Source organism: Balaenoptera acutorostrata, chromosome 6 (genome assembly GCF_949987535.1).
Source record: "Balaenoptera acutorostrata chromosome 6, mBalAcu1.1, whole genome shotgun sequence".
Classification (NCBI taxonomy): Eukaryota; Metazoa; Chordata; class Mammalia; order Artiodactyla; family Balaenopteridae; genus Balaenoptera; species Balaenoptera acutorostrata.
This window is the reverse complement of record NC_080069.1, coordinates 108,278,076-108,301,495: the sequence shown is the minus strand read 5'-3', so window position 1 is coordinate 108,301,495 and position 23,420 is coordinate 108,278,076. Positions and strand designations below refer to the sequence as shown.

The 23,420-nt window shown below is 42.9% G+C and overlaps 1 protein-coding gene across 3 annotated transcripts in view; it reads left to right on the top strand.

Moving 5' to 3' along the window:
- ASTN2 (astrotactin 2) overlaps positions 1–23,420 on the top strand; it is a 913,616-nt gene that overhangs the window by 261,508 nt on the left and 628,688 nt on the right. For 2 of the 3 annotated variants that reach the window (XM_057548645.1, XM_028165454.2), the window contains exon 4: positions 23,250–23,402. The exons of the other annotated variant lie outside the window; for it this stretch is intronic. In XM_057548645.1, coding sequence (XP_057404628.1) covers positions 23,250–23,402 — 153 coding nt within the window. The remainder of the gene's footprint in view (positions 1–23,249; positions 23,403–23,420) is intronic. 3 annotated transcript variants of the gene reach the window in all.

The following is a 23,420-nucleotide window of genomic DNA, read 5'->3' as shown; positions in this document are numbered from 1 at the left end:
GTTTTGCCACTGGAATTTCAAGTATCTGTGGTGAGCAGGGTTTTGGGCAAAGGGTTTGTGGGGAGTATAGAGTGAACATGCATGGCCCTTGCTCTTGGGAACCCGCAGCCTCCTGGCACAAATGGTTCATTCCTGGGAGTAACTGTCGAACATCCTTGCTGTAGAGGGCTGTGTCCCACGAGAGTGGGGCAGGGAAGTGCCAGCTGAGAGGTGAGGGAATCTCTTCTTTGAGTTGGGACAGCCAGGCAGAGCTATACTGGGGCACTTGGAAAGGAGCCCAGGCCTCCCACTCAGAATCATAGCCTTGCCTCTTGCTGGCACGGCTGTTATTCCACCTCCCTGAGCCTCTGTTTGCTCATCTGTGAGACAAGGGTAACAATACCTACTTTGCAGAGGTTGAAGTAAAGTGTTGAGTGTAATGTACCCAAATCATGTAAGACATGTGGTAGGTGTTCAGCAAATCACATATGCCCTCTGTGTAAGTACAGATGCATATGGCAGGACAGATGTGGAACAGCAGGGCAGCAGAGGGGAGGCACTTGGAGGAGGCGGCCATGACCTCCCCAAGCTATTGCACGGGCACCGTGTAGGCAGTGGGAGTTATGAAGCTTAGTGGTCTTCCTCTACCCTACGCTGGCCCTGTGACCTTCGGAGAGTTAGTGAAACCTTCCTGAGTCTCAGTTTCTTCATCTGTAAAATGGCTATAAAAGGAAGTTATTTAACTCATAGGATTATCATGGGAAGTAAAAGACAATCCTTATATGTGCTGAGTTCAGTGCCAATGTAGGGAAGGCAACGAGTCGACCTTGGCCATCACCATTTGTCCTCCTGAGAATAAGATGCCCAGTGGGGCAGGGGGATGGATCCCAGCAGAGTTCACACAAGAGGCGTGAGGACAATTCTACCAAAGCCTGACACCCGATGGCAAAGTCTCCTCCCTGTGTCTTGCGCTTGAAGGAACCTCCCCTGCTTGGGCTCAGACCCATGCCTCATAAAGACGTTTCGTTCAAACCCAGCATGAGTAGCACATTTCAGGGCCCACTGGCTGCCTGGAAGAGATGGGGGCAGAGGTCTAGGGAGACCTGGAGGCTGAAAATCTGTTTTGACTTTATTGCTATTGATCTTTCCCCAAATTTCATGCAACATTAGCCTGGGATTTTGCTGCACATTCATTAATGCCAGAATGGAAGCTTCCTCCAGCCTTCTGTTCACTTTTCATTTACACCCAGTGGCAGTCTCACCAGGTGATGCCGTGAAGTGTGAATCCATAAAAACAATCAGCTGCAAAGGGCCAGAGGGTTCTTCAGCCAGCTCGGTGCAGCAGAAAGAGCCCTGGACGAAGAGGTGAACACCTACCTGCCTTCCCATCCTGACCCAGCCTCAGGTGTCATCCCCAATCTCTGGGACCTTGTTCTGCCATCTGTAAATGATATTTTGAAGGTTTTATGCACTTCCAAATGGTGATACTTCTAAAACTGATTTTAAAACCTAATCAAGTGATATATTAGTTGGGAAGGTATTTTAAGACAGAAGTATGTATATTAAACCCATTGTTTTGAAACCAGTGCTTTGAAACTCAGAATAAAAGTGGTGAGTCCCTGTTACTTAATCCATTCATTCATTCACTTACCTGACATACACCAGATACCTACTCTGTGACACACTGTGCACTGGAGAAACACTGGACAAACAGTAATAGATTATACCAACATGGTTTAGCCAATGTGGAGCTCATTTCCACCTGGGAGAGATAACAAGCATACATCATTGCAAATATGAGAAGTGTTACAAGAGCTAGGACTCTACGATAAGATGGGAAAATATAGAAAAAGTACCTAATCCAATGGAAGAAAGACTTAATGGTTAACCCAAGTTTGAGCTAAGGGAAAAAGTACATCATTTATAACCATAAACTATATATCGATTGTCTCCTGGTATGGAGAATGATTCATGAATTGGGAGATACAGACTCAAGTCAAATTCTCCCACTTCCCTGCCAGGTAATTTTTATCTGGATATGTTTTGATGATTTTATTAAATTAAAAACAAAAAGGAAGTCCTAGTTAGAGTGGAAAAAACTGTATTAAAATAATAAACTAGTGTGTAAGAAAAATAGTACAGTAAGTCCCCTACATATGAACGAGTTCCATTCCGAGAGCGTGTTCGTAAGTCCAATTTGTTCATAAGTCCAACGAAGCTAGCCTAGGTACCCAACTAACACAATCGGCTATACAGTACTGTACTGTAACAGGTTTATAATACTTTTCACACAAATAATACATAAAAAACAAACAAACAAAAAATAAAGAAAACATTTTTAATCTTACAGTACAGTACCTTGAAAAGTACAGTAGTACCAGCTACATCACTGCTGCTTTTATGCTTGCTTCCGGACATCCTGGGCTTGAAATAAAGATTCTGTACTACTGTACTCTATACAGTACTATACAGTAAAGTATCAATACATAAAAACACAACCACTTGTAGAGGATGCACACACATGACAATGTACACCAGACACGTGAATTAACTTACGTGATCGGATGTGCAAACGCATATTCGCATCTTCGAAAGTTCGCAGCCTGAAGGTTCATGTGTAGGGGACGACTGTATTAGAGAGTTGTAACCTAGTGTGCTGCCTGGCAGTCACAAAGCATCTTTAGTTTTGTCTTCTATCACTCCTTTGTACTTGTTGAGTAGTATTATGGTATTAGTTTCTTCTCTGCCCCTGAAATAAAAGCACAGTGAGTTTTCTGAGGAGCATTAGGTGATAAAAGGCTGACATTTACTTAACACAGCAAAACACAGTCTCAATTCAGGGCTGTCCAGTGTCTTGGAATAACCAACCCTTCAGTCTCCACTGAAAGGAAAGTCTCTCTGCTGCTCCCCCAATTAGGGCCGAAGTTATCTTGGCAGCTGAAGATGGTCGATGAAACTTGCTTGCTTTCTCTTTCTCACTTACCTCCTCCCCTACTTTTTAGCTGTTGTTTCCAACAACAATGGGACTGGGGTGTGGCTGAAGAGGGAGGAAACATAGGAAAGTCAGGGAAGGTCCGACTTGATTGGCACTGTCATAACATGACTTCAACTTCAGTGATCCGGGTAGAGTTAGAGCTGGCTCTCTGTCTGAAGGCATTTTCATGATCTGCTCGCAGACCAGCCCCCATTCCTAATGATCCCTCCTCTGAGGTCCCTTAATGTGGTTGGCTGCATCCCTGTTTCCAAGTGTTGGTTCACTCATTCTGTTACTCTCATAATTTCTCCAGCTTCCCTCTGGTGAGATCTGTTCACCCTTCCAGGTAGCCTTGTTCCTCAGAATTTAAGATAATTTCGGTAGCTAACACTTGTATGGCACTTACAATGTGCTAAATATTTTACCTATGTTTACAGTATGTATTATTACGTGATTACCATCCCTATTTTACAGATAAAGAAACTGAGCCTTAGAAAGCTTAAGGAATGTGCCTAAGATCTCACAGCTGGAATGTGGAAGGGCCAGGATTTGAGCTCACATAGTCTATCTTAGAGTCCTTCTTTGAACAGCTATTTTGTACTTCAGCCCCATGCTAGTTTTCTCTGGCTCATAATCCTGGGCCGTGGAGAAACTTTAATTTGAAAAGATACCCACACCCCATTGTTCATAGCAGCACTGTTTACAATAGCTAAGATATGGAAGCAACCCAAGTGTCCATAAGAGACGAATGGATTAAGAAGACATGATATAGATATATCATGGAATACTACTCATTAAAAAGGAATGAAATAATGCCATTTGCAGCAACAAGGATGGACCTAGAGATTATCATACTAAGTGAAGTAAGTCAGAAAGAGGAAGGCAAATACTATATGATATCACTTATATGTGGAATCTAAAAAAATGATACAAATGAATTTATTCACAAAACATAAATAGACGCACAGACATAGGAAATAAACTTACAGTTACCAAAGGGGAAAGTGGGGGAGGGAACGATAAATTAGGAGTTTGGGATTAACAGACACACATTACTATATATAAAACAGATAAACAACAAGGACCTACTGTATCGCACAGGGAACTATATTCAATATCTTGTAATAACATAACAAAATAATCTGAAAAGAATATATATAAACATATATACATATATTTATATATATAAATATAACATGTTTTATATATAACTTATATGTTTTATAGTTATATATATATAACTAAATCACTTTGCTGTACACCCGAAACTAACACAACATTGTAAATAAACTATACTTCAATAAAAAACAAAAAACCTTAAAAAAACGTAATTTGTCATTCCCCTGATAGAACTGAGGGGTTAAATAGTTCACTCACTGGTTCCTAGCTACCCACTTTTCACATGAGCTACTGGAGTGATCTATCTTGAACTCATTTTGATGTCTGATACGTGTCACTTTGGGGTCTCAGCTAAACTTTCCATTTCTCATCCAGCTGCAAAGTTAAATGATGCACTCTCTTTGAGCCTCTGTTTCTTCATCTATAACATAGTGATGACAACTCTTCTATATATCGTACATGGTTACTATAGAGATCAACTTATATAATAAATCCGGAATTGCTTAGGTAAACCTAAAATTTCTAAAAGAAGTGTGAAAATTGATTGGACAGTTGTAATTGTGACCTCTGCCCTTTTCTCCCTCTGGAAGTTTTCTTGTTTTGTTTTCCTTTTCTGGGATTTTGCTCTCCCATCTCTCCATATATGAATCAGATGTGGTCTTTAAGAGTCAGTTCGGAAGCCTCTTGATCCCTGAAGATTTCTTCAACTTTTAATCCCCATCCCTTTGCTATACCTGTTATGGAGTTTAATTCTGCCGGCTTTTCCAACAGTTAGTTTTATATACCTTTTCCAGGAAAAGCTACAAGTTAAGAGAATGCTCGTCATCATGATCGTCACCATCCTCATCTTCGTCCTGTTAGCTACCTAGTTTGTGCCGGACACTTTAATAGATTATCTCAGAGACTTGAGATATTCTGGCCATATTCTGGCCAAGTCTATACATGTAAAACAGTTACATAGATGAGATCACTGTGAATTGCTGAGGTTAAGAGGCCTTCCAAAGCAGCACAGCTGGAAAGATATGAAACTGAGTCATCAGTATTTTTTTTTTATTCCAAGCCCAGTGATATTTTAAATATGTATTATTTTAATTTCTGTTATATTTAGTACCAGCATCAAACCACAGCTACCACTGTCATCATCATTACCATTCTACTGTACCTCTCAAAAAAACCTTGTCCCCCTTCAGAGCTCAAGATAGTACCTAGACGGGCACAGGTTGAGTTTGTTGTGTTGCATGCAAAGAGTATTTATAAAGTTGGGTTTATAATGTTGCATTTCATTTACTAAAAAAAAAAAAAAATTATTGAGTGTGTGCTACATTTTAGTCAGTACCTTAGGTGCTGGTGATATGATAGTTAACGAAATAGACAATGTCTTTTCATTTATTTAACTTACATTTGGAATGGTTAAGGGAGGAAAAAATAATAAAATAAATATATAACACAATGTCAGCAGTGATATGTTTGATGAAGAAAAATAAAGCAGAGCAGTGCAACAGAACATGAACATACGAAGAAGCATCCTGTTTTTAAAACTCTGTATCTCAGTCACCTTCCAACAGCCTTCTTAGGAAGATTGGCCAATATTATTGCCTTTTATACAGATGAGAAAAGCTCCAGGTCATGTAATCACTACCACTTCTGTGTCACCATGGACACCTCCCTTTGACATGAGCCCCTACAGTCCAGAAACTTAGACTCTCAGTGGTATGGTTTTCATGGTGTTATGGAAACTTGAAAGATTTTTGGGTGTGCTAGCTTAGATGATTGTTAAGCAAATATTCACTTTCCATCTGCCACTGTGAGTCGGACATATTTTCTTTTCCTGTTGACATTGAGCTTGGCCATCTGGCCTACTTGACCAGTGAGATATTAGTAGGTGTAACACAAGCAAAAGCTTGATATGTGCTCTCACAGAGGAGTTTCCTTCTTGTGCTTTCTGAAATGTCCATGGGAATATGTCCCATACAGCCTGCTGGTCCAAAGAGGATGATAGGCATGTGAAGCAGACCTGAACTCAACCTGCAGTTTGCAGACGAGCTAATCCCAGCCTGAATAATCTCATCCTCATGTGGCCCATAGGGACATGAATGAATACAATCTTGAATGAAAAAAAAAAAAATTGGAGTGGTTCTTAATGGCAGTAAATGACTAATACTAGAATCGAGGATTAAATCTCACCTAGCCCGTTTTAGCTCTTCACTTTAGCCAACTTCCCTAACTTATAGACTCTGTTCCTTTGTCTGTAAAATGGTAATAAAAAACAAACTTTGTGGAGTTGATGTGATGAGTAAATCAGATGATATATGTGAAGCACCCAACATAGTAGATGCTTGATATGATTTTTCTCAATGTTCAAAAGTTTTGAGCATGCTTCCTGGTTGCCTTCTAGAAATATCCAAGCAAGCTCAGCTCCCCCGATGTGGACTCTGGCCAGGTTTTCTGGACTACTCTGGCTTGTTCCTACTGACTTCACCAGTCTTCATTCTTCTCACTCCACAGTGACTCCAACCCTTTTTCCTTTTTGCTTGATAAATTTCAATAAGCACGTAGCACTAGCTGGATAGTGCATGCTGGCATTTGAGCTTCCAGTATGTGTTTATAACTATGCTGCATTATCTTAATTACAATGATACAAGGAAGGGAGTAGGGGGGAGGAGTTGAAAAGAAAATTGTTCAGAAAAATGCTTCAAGAAAAATAACCCACAGTTAGTGGACAACAGGCCTGCAATTGTGGTTGTAACTGAAAATGGCACTATTAATGCAGTACTTATTCATTCTGTATAATAAAAAAAGGAAGCTCTTTTCACAGTTACCCAGTTCCAGATGAAATTAACATCCTGTGGCATTTCCCATAAACAGTTGTTTTGTACACATCGATGGAAACAATTAGGTTGGAAGCGAATGAGAGCTGTGACTGGAGGTTAAGGTAGGGAGGGTCAGGTACATCCAGAAGGACAAGGGTGAGAAAGGGAATTCAGACTTTGCTGAGGATGGGAAAACAGTGAAGCTCAGAGCAGGCAGTATGCTTGGTATCTAGGAGGAACAGTGAGACTTTAAGAATCGGACTTATCTTATGGGTCAGAGCCACAGAGACATTCATGGTAAGTTTGTTGAACAGGTGAGTGTAAATATTTGCATGAGTTGTGTTTACTTAAGTTTCAAGTTCAGTCATCCACAAACCCTCCTGCTCATGAAACCAGTGCCATCCTTGGCTGTCTGCCTGAACCCTGTAATCCTGCCCAAATTCCAGAGTCCGGTCATGGTCTTGCCTAACGATCTCTGCCCTTCTGCCATCCCTCATTGAGGATGATGGTGAGATGAAGAAATTTTTTCATGCCATGACTTTGTTTTATTCTTTTCTGTAATGAATGTTTTAATTTAGTTCTGTAGGCAAGCTGATCATGGTAAGTAAAGCATCAATGACAAGTCATCCTTTTATAATTGAAAAGGGGAACATTCAGGCAACCTTTGGCTGTATTGGAGTATAGTTAACCCTGAAACCATATAGTTATATATCATTCCCAAGGGGAATAACTAGGATGCATCTCAACTTCTCTTATATCCTCCAGTTTAGATCTAAGTCCTATCATTCCTGTCCATTCTAACCCCTAAATATATATGTTTTCAAATATAAACCTTGTTTTCTATTTCCTTTGACATTGTTATAGTCAAGATTTGTATCTTCTTCTATCTGGACTTATAGAGACTTCTTGAATAAGTGCACAGCCACTAGAATTGGACCTGGGTTAGTATCTTGACTCCATCAACGTTAAGTACTGGGATCTTGAACACAATTTGAGTTCTAAGCTTAATTTTTTTTCTTCTACAAAAAGCAGTTTATCGAAGTGCTTACCCCGTATGATTGTTGTGAGTATTAAATTGGAAAATTCAGGTAAAATGCTTAGCACAGTTACTGGCACATGCTGAATGGCTGAATACATTTCAGCTCTTTTTATCATTATTATCATTATGTGTTATTTTCCCTAGGAACCCTCTTCCACACTGACATCACATTGATCTTTCTTAAGTACTTCTCTGACAGTGCCACTCTTCTGATCAAAATCCATATATATATATCTTATTATACATGCCCATATAATCTTCCCTACTGTACAGACTAAAGTTCAGATGCTTAGCTTGGCATTCAGGTCCCTTCCTGATGTGGTCACAAGCTCTTTCTCACCTCGTCTGTAGCAGCATCCCTCCAGGGACACTGGACTCTAGCCATACTAAGTGGCTCATCATGTTTTGAACTGAAGATGTCTTTGGACTTGTGCTCTTTCTATATGCCACCCGGGAAAACTCTCTCATCCTTCTTTGATATACCACACCCAGCATCAAAGTGTTGCTTCAGTCCCTGTGCTTTGCAAGGGAGCGCTAAAGTCATCAGACAGGTAGCCATCTCTCCCTACTTGGCCTTCTGGATATGAACTCCACATCCTCCTCTTGTCATTTTTTTTTTTTTTTAGTGCTTGAGTCACCAGTTAATTGAATAATTCTTTTTGATGTCCAGTCCAACTTAGTCCAGCTTTAATTTAACTTCATCTTGGTGTAATTTATTGCATCGTCAAGCTCTGTGGGAATGGTCTCTAAAATGTCACCGAGATGATTGGCTTCCAGCAGGTTTGCTCCTGACTTAGATCCATGCGCCTTTGCTCATACCAGTCTCTAACTGATAGAGATGTGCATGTCTTTCCTCCACTTTCCTCCTCTGTGTTCAAACACAGCTCAGGAGGTAGATGCCTTGGCCATGAAAAGAGGCAGGTGGGAGGCTGTGGGCTTCCCTCTTGTCAATGTCTTCCTTTCTCAGGCACCATTAATTTATTACACACCAGTGGAGACTTGCCAATTTGCCACACAGCTGATGACTTGCTATATTGTATCTCAGTTTCTTCTGCTTAGAACCAGATAATGGACCAATTGTTTCTGAGCCCAGATGCATGGACAAGAGAGTTTGTATCTGCATGTGTGTTGGAGGGATGAAGAAAGGGAGTTAGGAATGGCCTCTTCCCAATCTCCTAAGTATAAGAGCAAGGCAAATTTCTTTGGGTTTCTACTAAGGATAAGACAATTCAAATTATGATTTGTTTCTTCCTCTGTAATTATTGAAAGGCACTTAAAATTAAAAGTAAAGCCTCGAGTTGTAAATTCACAGAATAATGGATTTTTAGGGTTATCATTGGTCTGAGCTGTCTTTTAGTCCATCTTTTCTATTTAATACTTGAATCTCCTCTATGTTATTTTTGGAATGTGACACGTTTGCCTACTTACTTCCAGTTTCAGAGGACTTAACTAGCCCCACTAGCTCTTCTTTCCATAGTTAGAAAGCTCTGTCATGTAGTGTGCTCATAAGTAATCAATATTACTATCATGATTGTTATTGATATTATTATTCTTAAGATCATGGTTCTTAGTACCACACAGATCTGAGTTTGAATCCCAGCCGTCCCACTTACCACCTAGGTTACCTTACTCTAGAGGTTCCCAACCAAGGTGATGTGGCCCTCAAGGGGTATTGGGAAATATCCGGAGATACTTTTGGTTATCACACCTCAAGGAGGAGGCTAATAGCATCTAATTGGCAGAGGCCAGGCATGCTGCTAAATATCCTACAACACACAGGACCATTCCCCCAGCAGAGAATTATCCAGGCCCAAATGTCAGTAATGCTAAGATTGAGAAATCTTGCCTTAGTCAAGGACCTTAACTGTCTCAGGGTCAGTTTTCCCATCTGTAAGAGAGAGATGAGTAGAATTTGCTTCACGACATCATTGAGAATTACGTGAACTTATATCTGCAGAGCACTTTAGCAGGTACCTGGCCCAGTGTAAGCACTCAAGAAAATAGCTCCTGTAATTATAACATATATAATGCATGTATCATGGTGCGTGGGACATAGTTAACAGTAATAAGAATATTAAACATTGGTATTATAAGTACTAATAATACTACAGCCCTTCAAATAGTAGAAGGCAGGTGAGTTTACTTTTTATAGTGTCTTTATTGTTTCTTATGATTCCATTGCAAGCTTTCATATTAGTCTAGCTTGTCGTCTCTGGATCTGTTCTATTTTGCTAATAATATTCTTAATGTGACACTCAGATCTCAACACAGTTCTCTAGGTGTGGTCTGAACAATGCGCAGTAGAGACGTCCCGTTCTTCGTTCCAAGACTTTATGCTTCTTTTAATGTAGCCCCAAAATATGTTACCTTCTCAGTGGTCACCTTACTGTTAACTTACATTGAGATCTCTAATGCCCAAATTATTGAATGGAAATGATGGGTAAGGAGAGAGAGGAATAACGCCCAGCTGAACATGTGTTTATAAAATTTATGTTATTGGTGAGGACTCCAAAAAAACCTACTTGGACACCCACATCTAATCCAGGCATGCAAGGTCCAAATTCTAGACATTTAAATCAGGAGATGAGTGATGAGGGATAAAAGGTGAAGAAGGAGAGGCAGACTCAGAAGAGAAATAGCATGTGTTGTTTATAATCCTGGAGTACCCGTTTTCAGAACAGTAGCTGGAGCGTGAGCCCCCTTCCAGGGCCATCAGAATCTCCAGTGTTGCTACTGGATGAGCTGAGTTTGGAGGTTCTCTCACAGCTTCTACGCGTCTCTCTCTGTCTCTTTTTTTAATCACATTTCTCTACTTCATTGTGCACATCTAGCAAAATGAGAGCATTCCTCAAGACCCATCCGCCCGTGCACGCAGGCTCCCTGAACAAATGGCTCCCTAGGATGGATCTCTATTATTTCACCAAAAAACATCAGAGGAGGAATTTGTTCTGCTCCACTAAAGACATGATTTCCAGTCCTCTCTCCTGCCTTAGCTCAGTTTTTTTTGGCTGCTCCCTGGGAAAACGGTAGAGAGAAAAAAGGTATCCATAATACTTAGCTGAGACAGTTTAACCAGGCTAAATAAGGGAAAAGAAGATAATTCAGGATTATCTAACTTTGGAATAAAAATAATTCCTAAGATGCATATGTGAGCCCGGACAGCCCCACCATTCCATAGGCTGACCCCCTCTCTGCTTCTCCCACATCCTTCTTTGGTTTCTCCTCCTATTTGCGTCATATCAGCAGTGGTTAAGATCAGAGAGTCAGGCCAACTTGGGCTCCAGGTCAGGCTCTGCTCCCATATGGGGATACTAATGTCACCCACTTTCCAGGCTGGTGGTGAGTGGCATATGAGGCAGCAGTGCCTGGCATAGAGTAGATACTCAACAGGTCAACAAATATGCGTTTATAGTATAACTGGTGTGCTTATTTAAATCTTTCTTGTAGATACCCTCATCTCCATTTAGTAAATGAACAGAATAACCAAGGTTCAGAGAGGCACTGCCATTGTACGCAAGGGTGAGCAAATGCTAAGAGGCAGATCCAGGATTTGAACCTCAGTGCAACAATAAACTCATTTTGCATCGAGTTTTTACCATGTAGTTTTGTCTTACCTCTTTGTATGTATACTGTCTCACATGAATCTCACAGGCATTTTTATTTCCTGTGGCTCAGAGCAGCCTAGTGAGGGGTTCAAAGTCACACAGCAGCTGAGCTGAAACTGAAGATCTGGTCTTCTTTCTCCACATCTGCTGAGTTTTCAGTTCAGGATCCCCTGCCGTCCCCTCCCCCCACTGTCGCTCTCTAGCCGTCTGCTTGCATTTTTGTGTGGCGGTGGCATGTAATCACACATAATAAAGCAAGGCTGCTCTAACTGTCATGTGGAAATGGGAAACTGAAATTGTAAGCCATTAAATGGAAAATCCCAAGCCTTATAGTAATGCCAACTCAGCCTCAATCCATTATTGTCTATATATTTAGCCAGTCTATTTTTAAGAGTTTAATATTGAGAAATAGGACATATTTATAATGCAGCTGCATTCATCTCACTCTGAAATCCCTGCCATTTGCTATAGTTGACTTACATGTGTTTAAATTTATAACCACTTTCTTGCGCTGGGAAGATTTGCCCTTAGTTTAAAGGAACATGGGTGGAAAGTCTGCCAGTTGAAGAGGTGAGAACTTTCCCAGTTCCGTGTTCTTCTCCCCCACATCAGCATGGGTCGGTAATGCATCTGTGTCACCATGTATATTTTTCATATCTCTCCTTTGGTGCCAAGTCATATACAATGTGAAACATTTTTTTTTCATTCATTCAGCAAGCACAGCCCAACCCTGAAAGCTCTGAATGGATGTGCTAGCAGTCTTCATGCCACTGAAGAGAGACATCTCGGTTTCAGGTGGTTGTTATTTCTGGGATTATTCTTATAATTATCATTCATATGGTCTAAAGGGAAGCTGGCTAAGAGGGGTTCCTTTCATCCGCTCCAATGTGGAAGTCTATTCATTAAACCGTGTTTATCGGTCCCATTCCAAAACAAGCCATGGTGAGGTGTATGAAGCTATTTGTCTAGCTCTGCTATTTATAGGCTATATGACCCTTGAAAAATTAATCTTGTGCCTCCCTTACCCTATTGTAAGATGGAAATTTGTCAGTCAGTCATTGCCACAATAATGCTACCTAATAAAAAACTATGAAATCTCAGTGGCATCCAGTAATAAACATTGACTTTCCAAGTGTCTGCGGATTAGATGGAGTGTTGTGCACATCTCAGATGGATTGCTTCTCATCTACAGATTGGCTGGTGTCAGTGCCCTAGGCTGTAGGATTAGGGTGACTCCGCTCCATGCTGAAGAGCTGTGAGTTCACTATATGTCCATCATCCTCCTTGGACTGGTAGGCTTCTCATGGTGGTGGCAGGTATAAATGTTTGAGCAGACATGTGTGATGCCTCTTGAAGCCTATGTTCATAACTGGCACACACTGACTTCTCCCCACATACCACTGGACACAACAAGTCACATAGCCAAGAACAAATCAAGGGGCAATGAAGTACACTCCATCCACAGTGAAGTTATAGCAAGAGGTAGGTACAAGGAGTGGTGAAAAGGCTAAAAGTTCCATGTACCATAGTCATTATGAGAATTACATTCAACCATGGCTTGTTTACTTTAAAATAATACCTGTTACATTATAAACACTCCATAAATGGTAAATATTATTATTCTTGTGATTACGTGACTAGTGAGGTGTTCTTGGCAAATTGGAATGCTACATTTAGGTGAACCTCAGTAACAGATCAACCAGAAACATCCAAGCTAACTCTCTGGGGGAAGAAGTGAAACCAGGAGGAGGTGAAATTTCTGGGAAGGAAGAGAGTAGGGGTTAGAGAGTGGGATTCTCCCTTCCCTGCCAACCAGATGCCAGAGAAACAACGTCCTCTGGCTCAAAATGATGGAGTTAGGTCTTCATAAGCAACAGATCTCTCTCTCTCTCTCTCTCTCTCTCTCTCTCTCTCTCTCTCTCTCTCTCTATCTCTCTTTTTCTCTTTATATATACCTATATATAATCCCACATGTTTGCCACAGTGCGCCTTACATTCAGGACCTGGTGATCTCTTAGAGGTCACAGCACAAACTTGATGAGAATGAAAGAGCAAGATACGAGAGTGGACAGGGGGCCATGAGCAGAAGATCTATTTCCAGGCTTAGTGTAACAGCCATACCCAGGTCCCAGGTTAGGCTAGATCCAAGGTGTAACCATGGGGGTTGGCTGACGTAGAGTGCAAGCCCTGGGTGTCCCTGGGGTCAGGGAAGATGGTAAGATTTATACATGAGAGCACAATAGGGAGGTAGAGTCCTTAGTCAAAGGCACTGAGTTACCCACAAGGGAAGTGGAGAACCTAGTCTGTATTAAACTTTGACTCAGTGCAAGGCCTTCGGCAAGCTTATGTCACTTAAGCTTACTAACAGGAATGATAATAAAGGCTATACTTTGTTGAGTGCTTAACCCATTTTACATACTGTGCTAAGCACTTTGCATATATTACTGCTTTGAATCTTAACCAAACCAAGTAAACAAACAAACAGAACCCCACAGTTCTTGAGAGAGATTTATGCTCAAGGTTTTACATGGAGAACTGAGGCTTACAGAGGTTAAGTCCCATAATGGATAAGTGATAGAATGAAGGTTAAACCCAGGTCTGTCAGATTCTTAAACAACATGCACTTGCTAAACCCAGGGTATCTGAGATAAATATAAAAGGCACAGGAAAGGGTAGTGAGGCTGGATAGCAGGGCTCTCAAAAGAGGTGGACCTTTTGAACTGTAGTCTGGGAAAGGAGGTAGGAGTCCACAGAAAGAGCCGGACCAGTCTTCATAGCTCAAAAGATGGATTTTCTTTATAATGAAATCATCTCTCATGTCAAGCTCTTGAAAAACCAAACTGTGTGGGATTTACTCTACAGTTCTTGCCCCTTTTTCCTGCTGATGCTCCCCTTTATGTCATCCTCTTTACCTGGTTCTGCATTCTTTAAGGGTCGGGCAAGTTCACATCTCCTCTGGGGATTTTCTATAGCTTTTCCACATGCAAAAGGAATTAGAGGATACATTTCCAGCCGTCTCATCACCAGGCATTTAGCACACTGTGTTTTTCTTATCTTTATCCGTCTCTTCCACTAAGCAGTGCTGTGTTTTAAAGAAGGCTCGACGTTCAGTTCATCGCTGCATCCCCAGTGCCCATCTCTGGATACAGCACCCAGTAATGGTGTTGGGTGAAGAATTCCAGTTGTAGAATGTGGGTGGCCCTCTAGTCACAGGGAGCGCTAAGCCATATACATAGCCTTCCTGTGCAGTTATAGAAAGGATGAATCTAGGAGAAGAATCTGACTAGTGACTACGAGTTCCGTCAGATTCTGGGCATGCACATGCCACCCGGGGTTGGGTAGAAGACCTGTATTTGCTATGACCAACGGTTTAAGATCTTTTTGGCAGAAACAGTATTAACTGTCATCTTTAAAATGCTTACTCTGTATCAGCATTTGTGATAAGCATTTTAACATCTCATTTAATCCAAAAACAGCTTTATGAATTTGGAATTGCAAGCCTCATTTTAACACTTGGGGAAGCAGAGGCTCTGAGTGCTTAAGTGATTTGCCCATGTTTTGCAGCTGGTAAGACACATAGCTAACATTCCAAACTATGGCCGATTCCAAAGCCTTTCCATAGCCATGCCTTGCCACCAAGGTGGTAATAAAGTGACCAAGAAGTCTTTGGCCCAGCCTATCTAGTTGCTTCACCCTTTCTCCCTTGAATAGGACTTGTTGATTTGTGGTATCAACTCCAGCCCACCCTTTGGAAATCTCCTTTGCCTCTATGGTCTCTATAAAATGGGAGGTGGTAAAGACAGCATTAGTTGAGAGAGGTGAAAGTGCTTTGCAGACTGAAGCAAGCAGTGCCTGTGGTTATTGCATTCATCTTGTTGAAAGCACATTTCATTTACATTTATAACTACAAGGCCATGGAGCTGCAAGGAATCTTCAAGACCATCTGTGTCCTGGGTAGGAACTGTGGAACCAGCTGCACAGAACCTGAATGGTATTGTGTTTTTAACAGAGCAGAGGAAAATATCACTACATTTAATTCAGTCATTCAAACTCAATGCAGTTCTCCAGCAGAAATTATGATCAGTCTACAAGTCTGCAGTATTAACTGGCAGACCCAAGATAGTGTATATAAGAAAAGGCTAGTCCCAAGTTTTCCAATTTATATTTGTTGCTGTTTGTTCATTTGTCTTGTCTGCTGGCACTTGTTTGAAGATAAGCTGTGCCAGGCACCAAAGGTTTAAGAAAATATATGGAAGAAAAAACTAAAAAGTAAGAAAATTCTATCCATCAATTTTATCCCTGAGAATTGGGAAGAGCTGGCCATTTTAAAAAAATGCGTACATGGGTTTTAAATGTATTCTAGTCATGGAGCATTCTCATCTGGCTAGGGAATACTGGCTGGCTGTTTTCTTTGCTACTTTTTTCTTCTTTCATGAAAAGATGACTCCTATATGAAATGGAATGTCGGGTTCTGGAACTGGATTCTCACAACTTCCAAATTTGATGGTTCTTTGCGTTTATACCAGGTCTTCCTAGCTGAGATGTTCTTTAGGGCTGGGATGTCTTCTCTTATTACCTATGCCCCCACAAACCTGACATTTGAGTGTGCCCAGCCCAAAGCCTGGATATGAAAATTGAGGTCTATATTAGGGTTCTCCAGAGAAACAATCAATAGGAGATGTAAATATAGACACGTGTAGATACATCATCTTTTGGTTATATACATCCCATCTGTCTGTCTGTCTATCTGTCTATCTATTGATATCTAGAGAGATTTAAAGAATCATCTCATGTGACTGTGGAAACTGACAAGTCCAAAATTTTCAAGGTAGGCTAGGAGGCTACAGATCCAGGGAAAAGTTGTCACAGCTCAAGTCTGAAGGTAGCCTGCTAGCAGAGTTCCTTTCTCCTTGCGGGGAGGTCAGTCTTTTCTCTGTTAAGGCCTTCAGTTGGATGAAGCCCACCCAGATTATGGAGGGTTGTGTTATTCAAAAGCTACTAATTTAAATATTAATGTCATCTAAAAAATACTTTCACAGGAACATCTAAGAAGATGTTTGACTAAACATCTTGGTACCACAGCTTTGCGAAGTTGACACGTAAAATTAATCATCATAAGATCTGAGGTTAAGATGATCCTAGAATTTGGGGAAATGGGGTGGAGAAGTAGAAATAGGAGACTTGAGTGCTGGACCTTGGTCCGCTGCTGACTTTTATCATGACTTTGTCTCATGGTGCCTCTGTTTTCACATCTGTGTAAAAGGGAAAATGTATATTCTCTAAAATAATTTTCAAAGTGAATATCTTACAATGCAGATGCCTTTCACAATGAGTGAATGAATGAATGAATGAATGGATGGATGAGCAATCATAAAGCTGAAGAGTGAGAGGAAGTTGGGTTGTGGCCACTCTTGATCACTTACTGTGTTCCAGAAGCTCTGTTAGACAATTATGTACATAATTATGTTTAATCCTCCCAACAACCCTGCAGACATTCAGGGAAACTGAGAGTCGTAAAAGAGAAGGGAGTGGCTCTAGTTCACACAATGGCAGAGCTGACATTGGAACTCGGGTGGGCTTTCTCACACTTTGCACTAGGCAGTATGGCCAAGTAATACCCACCTTTTGCTTGGTTCTCTGAACATAGTTCTGTAGTGAGACAAAACTGACCACGCAGGGCATGAGCTGAGCCTAGAACCTCCAGGCTGGACAGTCTTGACCATCGACACTGAACAAGGTTCCTTGGCAGAGCAGGTCAGACTCCAGTCAAGTTGAGCCCCTGACTCCAGCCAGGACCAGATTGCCGGGAGCTCCTTGCCCAGGTGATTTAAGAGGGGCTGAGCTTTTAGAGTCACTTTCCAGGCTCAGAGAAGTCATATCCAAACTCAAAGACTGGGATATCCATGTCCATCCACCGGGAAGGACAGAAAGAGTAAGTGTGCGGTGGTGCAGTGAATGGAGCCCGGCATCAGAGTCATCGTAACCTGAGTCTAAATCCCAGCTCTGCCATTTTTAAGGGTGTGACCCTCAAAGCTTAGTTAACTTCTCTGAGCCTCAGTTTCCTCATTTTTAAACAGCTAATGACACTTACCTTTCAAAGTTGTTAGGAGGAATAAATGAGAAAACATAAAGAAATGCCAGCCTCCTTGCCTGGCAGAGAATTGGTGAAGTTTTCAAGAATTGCGAATTTTCTTCTTATGTAGGCTGGGTGAGTCTAGAAAAATTAAAGAGGGTAATGATAAAGGTGATACAGGAACTGGAACCCAAACCCATACAAGTTACAGTGATAGAACATCCCAGGCTGTGCGGGGGAGAGAACAGCGCGTGAGTGTTTGAATGGGGACTTGCTGAATGCCAGTGTAGACAGGGCATGCAGTGCCTGTTCTTCAGGGCCGAGTATCAGGCTGAAGCTTGCCTGTTGGCTGGAAACAAACACAACCCTTATGCCTTTGCAGTGGTACTCGGGGTCTGCCTTCTCCTTTCCCTTCTCTCGCTGTCTCTGTCTCCTCTCCTGTCCTTCCTACCCTTCCCTTTCTGTTCTCTCTGTATTATTTTCCAGCTCTCTCCCCTCCTTTCCACTCTTCTTTGCTTCCCTTTTCACCCCCTGCCCTTGATTACTGAGCACAGTTTTCCTTGCCATTCTTGTTTTCGCTCCCTCCTCCTTTTTTCTCTCCTCTTTTCTCTCTCTGTCTTGGCTTGGGGGCCGGGGCTTCTCTCCACGGTCCCCAGTGGTTCATTCCCATTAAGCTTGACAGTCTCTCATATGTCAATTAGAAAGGGCTGCTTCCCCCTCTTCACCCTCCCTTTCCTGGGCCTGCTGTGATGCTCAGATCAAGCACCATCTGTTGCATTCATCCAGGCGACGGGTGAGCACTTTGCTGCTCTGGGGAGGCAGAGCTCAGCGGGTACCAGGAGGTAACGTGGCTTGTTTGGACAACTTGATATATTGATATTGATAGAGCTACCGAATGGGATTGAGAGGGAAGGGGTCAGGAGAGAGTGGTATGGAGGATGAAATAGGCCGTGGAGGGGTTTGCATAAGCACCTCCCCCTCTAAGCCTGTCTGGGCTCTTGGCACTGTCGCCAAGGCGAGAGCAGCCAAACAGATGGATGGGATCTGCCATGGTCGGGATCAGAAACCCTTGCAGCTCCCTTGCAGCTCAGGGGAGCAAACCTTGCCTCTCTGAGTGTCTTCCTCTCCTCCCAGCTGGTCAAATCTGCATCAGCTTAGGAGAAAGTAAAGCAGAAATAACAGGACGGGAAGAGGCTGACCTTTAGGAATTGCTGAATGTCAGAGCCTCGATGAAAAGGGATGATGTATCAGTCAAGGTTCCAGCTGGGCAAAGAAGGCACCCTCCAATGGGATTTTTAGGTGAAGTTCAACGAAGGTACTATTTATAGAGGTGTAGACAGAGTGAAGGGAATCAATGGGGAGGGGGTATTGAGGCACCAGGAAAAATAACTATCAGGAAGCCACCACTAATTGCTAGAACTGAAGGTGCAGGGAGAGGACATGGTTTTGCTGGAGTCTGGGGAAAATGGATTTGTGGGAAAGCGGCCCTGGCAGAAGCTGTGGTTGTTGAGTGTCCCCGTCTCTATCAGAAATACGATGCAGAAACAGGAAGGGAGTAAGGGAAGACATCACCTCAAATTCCCTCCTCCCATATCCTGCCAGAGCATCTCCCTGGGCAAACTCAACTAGTAGCCAGATAAGAAAGATCTGTGAAATAGCCCCTTGAGGGTCTGCCTCCAGGCCATAGAGTGGGGCAGAATGAACCTGTTGGTGGAAGACGGATCTGGGGGTGCAAAGGGAGATCAGGCAGTGCAGATCAGGAATGGTTACATGTTCCGTAGCCTCCACTGTGCCAGAAGCTAATATGCGTCACCACTACACACACTGCCTCTCTGCCTGTTCCAAAGAACGCATGTGTGGGGCCTCCACAGGGTCCAGTTCTCTCTGTGAGTGCGAGACCCACATAGCTTGCTGTCTGCTCAACACCTCTCCACGTAGACATCTGGGAGGCACCAAGGGCTCTCACCTAAAACCAAACTCAGTTCACTCCTCTTTCAGTGTCCCTCCTCTCACTGAGAGGTACCATCGTTCTGCTTCTGTGGATGCCAGAAGGCCAGGAGTCATCCTCTCTACCTCGCTCTCCCTTATCCCCCTTTTCCAATAAATCACCACATTCTCAGGGAGGGGTACCTACAAAATAACTCTCAAATGTGCTCCCTGCTCTATCTCCACTGTTCTAACATTTCTGTCTCTACTCTCTCTCCTGCTCTGTCCCTATCTCCACCTCTACTACCTAGCATCTCCTACAAGGACTTCTGTAATGTGGTACCACCATCCTAGTTGGTCTTCTCACTTCCATTTCTGTCCTTCTCCAATGCATCCTTTCTACTGCCAGAGCGATCTTCTCTAAGTGAAGATCTGATCAAGTCACTTTCCTATCTAAAACCTTCAGTATGTTCTATTCTTAACAAGGCCCAGAAGAGTTAGGGTCAGGGTGGGGGTTAGGGTGAGGGTCAAGGTTAGCATTAGTATTAGGATTTCCTGCCTCTCTAGCATTATCTCACACCGCTTGCTTTCAGCATTTCAGCCCCAGTGGTGATTGCAGCCCCTTGCATATTCCCTCTCCCCGAGGGGTCTTGGTTTAGACTCTTTCCTCTGACTCCTTTGCTTTCCTCACCTCCCCTCTCCCCCGCAGCTTCCTTGTCACCTGATTATCTCATACTCTTTCCAGATTTTAGTCGCAACTGCTCACTTCCTTGAAGCAAGTTTCCATGGTTTTCCTAGACAAGGTCTTATTCCTCTACTGGAGCCTCTTATATCATCTTTCACCTCTCCTTTATGGTATACATCAGTTTTAAATTTTACATTTCTCTGTCATTTATTTCATTACTATTGGTTTTCCTGTCTACATGGTGAGCATCACGAGGGGGTTTTGTTTGTTGTTGTTTTCACCATCTTACCCTGCTATGGACTGAAAGTCAGCCTTAACCCCCCCATTGTGACTGTGACTTTGTCTACTAGACCCACCAGAGCAAAATGCCACAGACTGTGTGGCTTAAACAACAGACATTTACTTTCTCACAGTTCTGGAGGCTGGAAGACCGAGATCAGGGTGTCAGCATGGTTGGCTTCTAGTGAGGGCTCTCTTTTTGCCTTGTAGATGGCTACCTTCTCTTCGTGTCCTCACGGGGAGATCTTACTCTCCTTCTAAGGCCACAGTGCCATAAGATGAGGGCCCCGATTTTATGATCTCATTTAATCTTAATTACCTCCTAAAGATCCTGTCTCCAAATATAGTCTGCTATAGACTGAATTGTGTACTCCAAAATTCACATGTTGAAACCCTAACCTCCAATGTGACTGTATTTGGAAATAGAGTGTTTGATAGGTAATTAAAATTAGATGAGAACATATGGGTGGGATCCTAATTTGATAGGATTGGTGTCCTTATAAGAAGAGAAAGACTTCTCTCTCCCTCCCTCCCCCTCTGTCTCCATCTCTCCCTCTCCTCCCCCAACATGGATGCACCAAGGAAAGGCCACGTGAGCAGACAGTGAGAAGGCAGCCGTCTTCAAACCAGAATCTGACCTGTTTATGTTATCGAGTCTATGATTTTTGTTATGCAAGTCCAAGCAGACTAAAGACATATTTTCTGAAAATACTGTAGAGTGAATGAATGAGTGAGGAGACAAATGAATGCGTGAATTTTCACAGATGTGTGTGGGTCCCTCCCTTGGAGGATTCCAGACAGTGGCTTGCTCTGGACTTTTGACCACAGTTTAGCCCAACTCTTACAATTTTGTGCAAATCGCTCTCCTCTCTGGGTTTAAAGCATCTGGATTGGGCATGACAGTGCTTCTCAGAATTAGACTGTAGCTTCTTGCTGGAGGGTTCTGTATCCTAGGCTTGGAGTAGGGGGCCCATGTTTGGGATTTTCTTCTTGGCTCACCTTTATGTAGACCTAACTGAGATACCTGGGGAGACAGATAGCAAGAGAAGCAGGTATGTTACACTACTACAGGGTCATTTGTATTGTCAATTATCTTTTCCTTAGCAAACACAAATGCCCCTCTATGTCCCTAGAGATGAGGCTTCTCACAGAGCCCAATACCCAAACCAGCCCTCTGGGTATGACCTACCCTGCAGACACATGTGTGTCTAAGCTGATAAACTTTCCTGGGAAAACAGGATCTCCTTAAAATTGGTGTTGGGATGTTCAGAAGCCTTCTTTGTCCACTCTGGGAAAAGCTCATCAAAGAAACAGGAATCTTTAACACATCCCATTCCTTGTCATCAGACAGCAATGTAGCTTAAACTGAAGAACTTTCCCAGCCTCTTGAGACATAGGTGGAGGGAGGGTTGAGTCTGAAGATTTCAAAGTCAGGGCTGTCCTTGGAGATTTCTCAGAACAAAGACACTGAGATCATTCAGCCAATCTTCTTTTCTTCTTTCTCATTTCCTCTCCTTTTCTTTTATGTTGGCTCTCTCCTTCTTTCTCAAGTTTTTCTTTCTTTTTTTTTTTTTTTTTTACTTTTATCTTCTACCTTTTTTCCCTCTGCCCTTCTGCCATCACTCTCTCCATTCTCTATAACTTTCTACCAGTCTCAATTTTGAAATTTCTGAAAATGTGGCTACCAGCAGCTCCTTGGAGGATATTGAAACAAAAGGAATGTTGGAGTAGGATTTAGAAGGCTTGACTCTACCGCTTGCTAGCTTGGAGCTAGTTGTATGCCTTGTTTGGGGTGGGGGGGTCTTCAATTTCCCTTAGTAAAATGGGGCTCTTGTACCAAGTGATCTACGTATCACTGCACTGCAGTTTTGTCTCCTGAAATATTGTTTGACCCATGTACTGCCGTCTACCTTTATTGCCACTGTTCTGGTTCAGGCATTATTGCCTCTGGCTGGCTCCTGCAAAAGCCTCTGTACAGGCCTTTGTCCTTGCTTCTGTGTGTATTCTCCATACTCTGGTTGGTAATTGTTATCACAGGGGCGTAATTGGAACATGCCAGTTTCCTGTTTAAAACCTTTCAATGATCATCTTTTGCCTTTGGGATAAAATCCAAGCTCCGCAAGGTGGCTTACAAGGTGCTCTGCCCTCTGCAGCCTCATCTGCTCTTCCCGGGCTCCACTGCAGCCACGCTGAACTCCTTTCAGTGACTCAAGCACCGTGTTCTTTCTGGCTTCAGATCTTTGCACATGCCTCTCCGTCCACCCAGGGCACTCTCTTATCCCAAATCTTTTCTGCAACTCCACCCTGATTCTGTCTTCTTTGCTAATTCCTACTCCTGTTTAAGGTCTCAGTGGAGGTATTGCCTCCTCCTCCAGGAAGCCTACCTTGACTCCCAGGATTGGTGAGCTGACCCTTCTTGGTGCTCCTCTGGTACTCTGTACTCCACTGTCACGGAAGTATTGCACAGTGTTGGAAATGCCTGGATATGTGTCCTACCAAGCTATGGATTCCTTGAATCATGGATTGTGTCAAACTTTCACCATCATATCTCAAGGGCTTGGGGCAGTACCCTTGAGAACACAGTCGGTGTTGAAGAAATAAATGCGTAAGCCAGCAGATTCATCTCTACTGGCCCCTATGGCTTCTGCATCATCACTGGGTCCGGGAGGGAGCTCCAGACACTCCGGGGGGCCAGGCCCAGTCCTCCAGGGGCTGAGGGTGGGCCGAACCCTAACCTCAGCCCCGTTGCCCACCCCGTAGCGGCAGCTGAGGCGACGCAGGAGCCAGTGGAGTCCCTGATGCAGAAGTTCAAGGAGAGTTTCCGTGCGAACACGCCCATCGAGATCGGTCAGCTGCAGCCAGCGCCGCGCAGTGCCTCGGCAGGGAGGCGGAAGAGGAGGAGCAGGTCCCGAGGTAGGTCCTCCCAGAGCC